The sequence below is a fragment of the Felis catus genome, chromosome D1 (genome assembly GCF_018350175.1).
Source record: "Felis catus isolate Fca126 chromosome D1, F.catus_Fca126_mat1.0, whole genome shotgun sequence".
NCBI classification, from domain to species: Eukaryota; Metazoa; Chordata; class Mammalia; order Carnivora; family Felidae; genus Felis; species Felis catus.
Genome location: NC_058377.1, coordinates 100,612,893 through 100,622,093, shown reverse-complemented (window position 1 = coordinate 100,622,093; position 9,201 = coordinate 100,612,893). Strand labels below are relative to the sequence as shown.

The 9,201-nt window shown below is 37.8% G+C and overlaps 1 protein-coding gene and 1 pseudogene across 1 annotated transcript; one reads left to right on the top strand and one right to left on the bottom strand.

Annotated features, from left to right (window-relative positions):
- The first annotated feature begins 590 nt into the window (after positions 1-590).
- On the top strand, positions 591-1,765 carry LOC101093892 (annotated as a pseudogene).
- Positions 1,766-7,780: 6,015 nt separating this feature from the next.
- LOC101093643 (olfactory receptor 4P4-like) lies at positions 7,781-8,781 on the bottom strand. The gene has a single exon (XM_023239015.2). It carries the CDS (start codon positions 8,714-8,716, stop codon positions 7,781-7,783), a length of 936 nt encoding a protein of 311 aa, XP_023094783.1. The 5' UTR covers positions 8,717-8,781.
- Positions 8,782-9,201: the final 420 nt, after the last annotated feature.

The following is a 9,201-nucleotide window of genomic DNA, read 5'->3' as shown; positions in this document are numbered from 1 at the left end:
GGCCACATAACTTAATTTTATAATCACTGAATTGGCAAAATCAATCAGAATCATGTCAAATCTAGCAGGGGGTTATATTTGAAGAGTGCTAGGGGTTCCCCGGGTGGCTCAGTGGGTTAAGCATCCAACGTCATGATGTCACAGTCTGTGAGTTGGAGCCTCGCGTCCAGCTCTGTGCTGACAGCTCAGAGCCTGGAGCCTGCTTTGGTTTGTGTTTCCCTCTTTCTCTGCCCCTTCTCTCCCTCTCTCTCTCTTTCAAAGTAAATAAACATTGAGGAGTGCTGAGAAAGGTATCACACTAGTAAGATAATTTGGGACTCATAATGTCCATTGAAGTGGTCATTAAAAATTAAAAACAAAATACTGTAGTGACATGGAAAAAAAAACACCCACAAAATGTACCTGATGAGGAATATTTATTTTTGCTGAAAATATCCCACAATCACACACGGTATCATGAATTATTTTGCTTAAAATATTCCATAACGTCTCCTAGCACACCGTAAATCAATTTCTTTATTTTTTCGCAGACAAATCTTTTCACACTTCCCCTTCTCACTCACGATCATGCAGCTGAATAATGTTAAATTTTTCTGCTCCAGTTGACAGGGGATCCTGTTAGGAGGAAAACAGCGTTTGTCATTGTCTTGCTTCTCTATTCGGGCATGTTGCTGGGTAACGTTCTGATCATTACCACTGTCAAGGCCCCCCGGGGAACTCAGGAGTCCCGTGTGCTACTTCCTAGCCCACCGATCCTTATCTGACACCTGCTTCTGTACTTCCGTAGCCCCTGGAATGATTGTGGATGCCCTTTTAAAAAAGACCACTATCTCTTTCAGTGAGTGCATGATACAGGTCTTCCCATTCCATTTCTTTGGCTGCCTGGAGATCTTCATTCTTATCCTCATGGCCGCTGACCGCTATGTGGCCATCTGTAAGCCCCTGCACTACACAACCATCATGAGTCGACGGGTCTGTGCTGTGCTGGTGGCTATGGCCTGGGTGGGGTCCTGTGTACATTCTTTAGCTCAGGTTTTTCTGGCCTTGAGTTTACCCTTCTGTGGTCCCAATGTGATCGATCACTATTTTTGTGACTTGCAGCCATTGTTGCGACTCGCCTGTACAGACACTTACATAATCAATCTACTCTTGGTGTCCAATAGCGGGGCCATTTGTACCCTGAGTTTTGTCATGCTGATGTGCTCCTATGTTAATATCTTGTATTCTCTGAGAAACCACAGTGCTGAAGGGAGGAGAAAAGCCCTCTCCACCTGTGTCTCCCACATCATTGTGGTCATTTTGTTCTTCGGTCCTTGCATATTTATATATGCACGCCCTGCAACCACCTTCCCCATGGATAAGATGACAGCTGTGATTGGAGCGCCTGGGTGGCTCAGTCAGTTAAGGGTCCGACTTCAGCTCAGGTCATGATCTTGCGGCTCATGAGTTCAAGCCCCAGGGTCCGGCCCCATGGTCAGGCCCCACCGTAGGGTTGTGACCAGCAGCATCCGGCTGCCACCGGCTCTGTGCCAACAACTAGGAGCCTGGACCCTGTTTCAAATTCTGGGTCTCACTCTCTGTCTCTGCCCCTCCCCCACTCGCGCTCTGTCACTCTCTCAAAAATAAACTTAAAAAAAAAGATGATAGCTGTGTTTTATACAAGTGGGAAATGTTTGCTCAACCCTCTGATTTATATGCTGAAGAATGCAGCAGTGAAAAGTACCATGGGAAATTATGGCACAAGAAGTCGATCTCAGATGGCTAAACATGAATGGAAGCTTCAAGTATTTCTTCATAGTTTGGGCATACCTAGAAGCCTATAAAGAATATAATATTTTTTCATGTTTATTTATTTATTTTTGAGAGAGAGTGAGCACAAGCATGAGAGGGGCAGAGAGAGAGAGAGGGAGACACAGAATGTGAAGCAGGCTCCAGGCTCCGAGGTGTCAGCACAGAGCCCCACACAGGGCTCAAACCCATGAACCGTGAAATCATGACCTGAGCCGAAGTGGGACGCTTAATCAACTGAGCCACCCGGATGCCCGAGAATATAATCTTCTCATGGTTGAGCTAATATAATCCTGTCCTGGGGGCATGAACACCACTTCTTTCAGGAAAATAAGCAATGTGAACACAGACCAGTTGGTGTTAAGTCGGTTTTAGGTAGAGGAATAGATAGCATAAGGTACAAACAGGTATGTAAGGTCTACAACTTAGATATCCTTCACCGTTCTGTCTCCACCTGTCTCCTCTAAAAATTTGTGGTTTTGATCTAGTGCTTTCCCTGCCCCTCTTCGTGTCGACTCCTGGTGTCTTCTGCTCTTCTGTACCACCCTATAGACTCACAACCACAGACTGGCAGACTTTCCCTCATCCAGTGTCCTTCATCAGGCATTTCCGTCTCATCGTATCTGACCGTTAACCTTCAATTTAATTGTTCTTCCTGACTTGACAGAAAGTATCAAGTAATTATTATTCAAGTAATAATTATTACTTGAATATTAATTATTAAATTATTAAAATCTTAAATTTAAATTATCAATTTAATAAATTTAAATTATTAATTATTAAATTATTAAATATTAATAATTACTACAGAAATTATGCAAGTAATAATAGGAGCTTCAAGTTGTAAAGGATAGTATGCAATCTAATAGTCTCCCTTCCAGTCCTTGGGGTTATATTCTGAAATCTTATGATGTGTTTACCAACATCCTTCTAGAACAGTAACAAGAGTTGGTGAGAAAATTCATGTTTCTGAGGTAGTTCTCTGATACTGGGAAGGCTTTGATGGTTGGGTTTATTATCATAATTGTATCCTCTTGGTAAAATCTACATGTTTTCATATTGATTCCACCTAACTTTGAGGGTGTTAGGTTCCCCTTGAATCATACTAATTATAGTAATTTGTTTATAATATTAGTTATTAGGACTGTAGCATAGGTGACCAAAATTAAGGATGATTGACATATTTATGTGGCAGAAGGGGAGAGTGCAAGCAAGAGACAATAGTGAATTTTAAAATATTAATTATTAATACATGAGATAATCCCAAGGAGGATATTTAGGCTTTGAAACAGAAATATTGATATCACAGAAATGAATTATGAATTCCCTTTCTGGAAAAAGAAAAACTGTGGAAATTGTTAAAAAAAAAAAAGAAAGAAAAAGAAAAAAGAAAATCAGTGGGTGATAGAGATTCAAGATGAGAGAAAAAAGTATAAGTCGGTGGAGCACAGGGCATTTTTCAGGAAAGGAAACTGTTTTGGACGGTGGTGGATATATGATATAATGCATAGGTCAAAATCCACAAAACCCGACCACACCAAGAGCAAATCCTAAAGTAAGCTACAGACTTTAGGAAAACAGCATCAATATTGGTTTGTCAGTGGTAACAAATGTACCGCACTAATATGAAATGTTAGGAGATAGGAATTGTGAGGGGGCTGAACTTCTATATGGGAAATCACTGTACTTTTTGTGTAATGTTTCTGCCAACCTAAATCGGTTAAAAAATAAAATCTTCCTGACGTCTGCTTCCGATTCTGTGTCTCCCTCTCTGTCTGCCCCTCCCCTGCTCGCACTCGGTCTCTCTCTCTCAGAAATAAAAGTAAACATTAAAATTTTTTTAATTAAAAAATTAAATCCATGTAAAAACTTATTCATGAGAATATGCCATTACAATGTTTAAGATATTTTATTTAAAATTCTATACAAATGTATCATATAAGTACTTCTTTTAAGTCACATATTGATGCCCTGAAATCCTTGACAGTTTATGCTGATGCGCTGTGCAAAGCTCATTCATGAATATAAAATAGCATATTTTCTGCGTGTGACTTTTAAAAAATTGAGATATTCTAAAGTTGCAAGCATGAATTTGAATGCTCTTAACAACTCAAGAAGAATTTGCCGCAAAAGGCTTTAGCTACGTTTCACAGGATAGTCTTTAATACCTTTGAGTTTATATGTCAAAAATAGGTCTTTCTCTTTTTTTTCCATTTATGTTTTCTTTCTTTTTATAACATGCAATTTTTGTCAATATATTCACATCCATAAACATAGAAGTGGATATAATTTTTGTAAATAGTTTAAGCCTCAAATGATAGCAAAATACGCTTGGAATTTACTATTGAAATCTCGAGATGTATCTTAAATTCTGATATGGAATAATTAAAAACTCTACAATTTCAAGTCCTCTGGCAGGATTTTGTGTAATAAAAATGAGTGAGAAAGTGTGGAATCTAAAAGCACTCATCACAAGAAAATAATGTGCAAACATCTGTGGGGATGGATGTTAGCAAGACTTATTGTGGTGATTATTTTGCAATAAAGCATATCATTTTGTTGTACATCTGAAACTAATATAAGGCTATACATCATTTATATCTCTATTTAAAAAAAAAAAAGAAAATGCTCTCAACTTATTAAACATAACGTTCACTGTAAGAAGTCCAAAGTGATTTCTATGAAAGTTGTTAGTATTATAGAATGCTAAAGCCTCATTAACATGGAATGTGTGTCTAGATTTGTATCAGAAAACGTCATTAGCACTAGATCAATATTGATTGCAAATAATAATTTTGACCACTAATCATGTTTTAAAATAGAAAGTCATGTTATTAAGAAAGCATGATCATGAAAATAAATAACCACCATTTAAAAGAGGCCATTAAAATGAATCTGTTGTTTAATTATCTGAACCATTATTTCATTTTTAGTGACAATTGTATTTGGTCCAACTAAGTAATTAAACATTCTAGAACATGCCTAGAGGAAGAGTTTTAATCTGGCAATAGTTTTATTTCTTTATGAATAAATCCTGAAACCATCTTTCCACTTCCTCTCTGCTGTGACAGTTCTGGTTAATTTTACCTTCCTCATTGTGTTTTCTGTTCTTTATGCCTCTTTATACACTGTCTACAGACTCATTGTAACTCTTGCATTTTATTTACATATTCTAAAGCACTTTCCATTTTATAACCATCTTCTTTTTAGTAAAATTCTGTTATCTAGCTTCTTCTCTACAATGATATTTGCTGTGTTTCTTAAGTGACCTTTATTTAAATCCTATTAAGCACGCAAAAAAGGTCTTTCATAATTTTTTTTTCTGGTTTCTGTAGAAAATCTTTTTCAGATGTCTGTTCATTCCAGTTACAACATGATGTGATGTATCTGTTGTTCCATAGTGTATATTTTAATTAATAAACTTTATATTTTTAAATTTGCTTTAAGTTTCTTTTGAGAGAGAGAGAGAGCATACATGTGGGCAGGGGGAGGGGCAGAGAGGAGAAAGAGAACTTCAAGCAGGCTCCGCATGCTGTCAGTGCAAAGCAGGAAGTGGGTCTCAGACCCAGGAACCATGAGATCATGACCTGAGCTGAAATCAAGAGTCAGATGTTTAACCGCTGGGCCACCTAGCTACCCCAATAAACTTTATCTTTTTTTTTTTTTACATTTTTTTAAGATATTTATTTATTTTTGAGAAAGAGAGAGAGACAGAGTGTGAGCAGGGGAGGGGCAGAGAGAGAGGGAGATACAGAATCTGAAACAGGCTCCAGGCTCTGAGCCGTCAGCCCAGAGCCTGATGTGGGGCTCGAACCCACGAACTGCGAGATCATGACCTTGAGCTGAAGTCAGAGTCTTAACCGGCTGAACCACCCAGGCGCCCCAACTTTATCTTTTAAAGTTGTTTTAACTTCACAGCAAAATTGAGCAGAAAGTACAAAGAGTTCCATATACCCCCTGTCCCCACACACAAGACAAGCCCTACCACCAGAGTGATACTTTAGTTACAATCAGAGGAATCTGCATTGACACATCGTTATCTCCCTAAATTTATAGTTTCCATTAGACTTCACCCTTGGTGTAGTACATTTTATGTATCCACAACTGTAGTAACATACCTAACAATGCTTTGTGATCCCCCTGCTAACCCTTGGCAAACACTGATGTTCTTGATGTCTCCATTGCTTTGCCTTTTCCAGGATTCCTGCAGTTCAAATCATGTAACTATGTAGTCTTTCCAGATTGTCTTCATTCACTTTATAATATATAATTATGTTATTCAGTATATAATTATAATATTCAGTATAATAATAATAATAATTCTCCACATGGATGACAATTTATTTATCTAGTCACCTATGGAAGGGCATCTTGCTTATTTCCAAGGTTTGGCAGTTATGAACAAAACAGCTATAAACATCCATATGCAGCCACAAATGTGCTTGCAAAATGTACTTTGGTTTGTTTTAGGTGTTAGACTATATCTTAATTTGTCCTTTTCTAGGATTTTTTTTTCTCTTTATAACAGAAAAGGTCTTTGGTTCTGGATCAAATAACTTTCCACTTATCAATTTTAGGCAGGTAGGGGTTAGTCAGCACTTACATTTTATTATTCAGTCCCTTAAGTTTTATGGCAAATGTTTTATATTCTAGTCAGTAGGTGGAATAAGAAATAGTTATGTTTGGACTATCTTAAATTATTGATTCTTGTTCTGTCTTAACTAGATATTTTTGTTATTTTTAATATAAATCAGAAGAACTGATCACCAAGAACCACTTTAAAACAGGTTCTACTATTGATTACTTTGTAACACAGATGATTTCTGGGTGCCACTAGAGGAGAAATAAAGACATTCATGATGAGTTAAAGTCATTATTTTAATTGTAGATTTCAACTTCACTACTGCAGAACATGTATCATTTTGAGGACTGGTGTATAAGCCCAGTTTATTTACTATAATTATCATTAAAATTTTTTTGCTTTTATAATTAACTGACTTAATAGCATTGCCTTATTTGCTTTGGCTCAGACAGTTTTTTTCTGCAGGTGATTCTATCCACACCTCCTTAATACTCCATAAGATTAAGTTTTTAATTAATTCCGGTAAGTGGGAATTCATATTCATTTAGCTATTCCATTAAATTTCTTTCTAATTCTTTTTCTTATGCATTCTATTCATGATAATGATGTTATATAAAGTCTATGAAATATTTCTCAGCATTTTTACATTTTATTTAAATTTTTAATTTTTTTTTAATGTTTATTCATTGCTGAGAGACAGAGAGAGAGTGCGAGCAGGGGAGGGGCAGAGAGAGAAGGAGGCACAGAATCCAAAGCAGTTTCCAGGTTTCGAGCTGTCAGCACAGAACCTGACACAGGCTGTAACCCACAAACTGTGAGATCATGAGCTGAGCCAAAGTCGGATGCTCAACCGATTAAGCCACCCACGCGCCCCATCTCAGCATTTAAAAGAAACTTATTTTGGAGCACGTGAGTGGTTCCGTTGGTTAAGCATCTTATTTTGACTCAGGTCATGATTCCACAGCTTGTGAGCTCAAGACCCGCACTGGGCTTTGTGCTGACAGCTCAGAGACTGCTTCGGATTCTATTTCAGTTTCTCTCTCTGTCCCTCCCCACTACTTGTGCATTCTCTCTCTCTCTCTCTCTCTCCTTCTGTTTCTCTCTCTCTCCATAAATAGATAAATAAATAAAGCATTAAAAATAAAAAACAATATATAAAATTTTATTTGAGAGACAGAGAGCAGGGCGGGGGGGAGGGGCAAGAATCCCAAACAGGCTCCACGCTGTCAATGCTGAGCCTGATGCGGGGCTCAAACTCATGAACTGTGGGTCATGACCTGAGCCAAAACCAAGAGTCAGATGATTAACCGAATCAGCCACCCAGGCTCCACCCAGAAATATTTCTTAGCTTTTCTTGTCAAATCAGGCCCTTTTCGTTTATAAAGATGCTTAGCTGTATGTTTCCTCGGATTAATTGTGTGCTTCCTTCGAAAATAATGTTTGACACCAAACTTTTCTCATCGCGCTTTTCATCTCTGTATTTCTCAGGGTGTAGATTAAGGGATTGAACATAGGAGCGATGATGGTGTAAAATAGAGCAAATATTTTGTCCTGGGGGAACGTGGTCGGAGGTCGAAGGTAGGCAAAGATTGAAGGTCCAAAAAATAAGATGACCACAGTAATATGAGACCCACAGGTAGAGAGGGCTTTGTGTCTTCCCTCGGCCGAACGATGTCTTAGACTAAACAATATAATGACATAAGAAACAAATAAGACAACGAAGGTCACTAAAGCGACCAGACCTGAATTGGCAACCACAAGGACACCAGTGATGTAGGTATCAGTACAGGCAACTTTCAACAAAGGCAAGATGTCACAAAAATAGTGATCAATCTCATTAGGTCCACAAAATGGCAACTGGATGGTCATCGATAATTGAGGAAGAGAATGGAGAGCCCCACCAGCCCAAGCAGCCAAGACTAGAAGATTGCATCTTGTCCTGTTCATGATAAGCAGGTAGTGGAGAGGTTTACAGATAGCCACGTAGCGATCAAAGGCCATGACTGTGAGGACAAAGACCTCAGTACTCCCAAAGAAGTGCATAGCAAAGACCTGGAACATGCAATTACCGTAGGAGATCGTTTTTGTCCCCCCTCGTAGGTCAGCAATGAATTTGGGTGTAACACTAGAGGTATAGCAGATGTCCATACAGGATAAGTGGCTGAGGAAATAGTACATGGGTTGGTGGAAAAGAGGGCTGCATCGAATGGAGACGAGGATCAGCAGGTTTCCTGCCAACAGGGCAACATAACAGAATAAGAAGAGCACAAAGCAAAATATTTGTACGTTCTGGTCATACGAAAGTCCTAGAAGAACGAATTCTGAGGTGTTTCTCTGGCTCTCCATGTACTTGAGTTTGCTGTATGTGACACTGAAATGAATTAGGTATCTGAAGGAAAGAAAACATAAATTTGTTGGACACAGTATGAACACAATGATATAAAATTTACTAAGTAGCTTGACATGAATATAATATTAATATTAATTATTCTCAATTTATTAAATTAAGCTGTCTTATTTTCATTAAGTCTTTTAGTCTATAGAAGTATTGCAGAATAATTCTATAATGGGGATAATGGGAATAATGATGTATTTTTCTCAATCTTACTGGTAATTATTTTTAAATATTTAAATATTTTACAAATTAAAAACTATTTATCATTGTTAATTACATTATTATGTAGCAAAGAAGAGTTTTAAAAATGAGCTTAAGTCAAAAAATGCTTTGTTGCATGTATTTTAAATGTGTGTGCTTATAACTGAGGTCCACTTTCCTATTTTTATCATTTTTTGGTCAAATTCCCTGACTTATCTGGCACTGAATCCTCAGG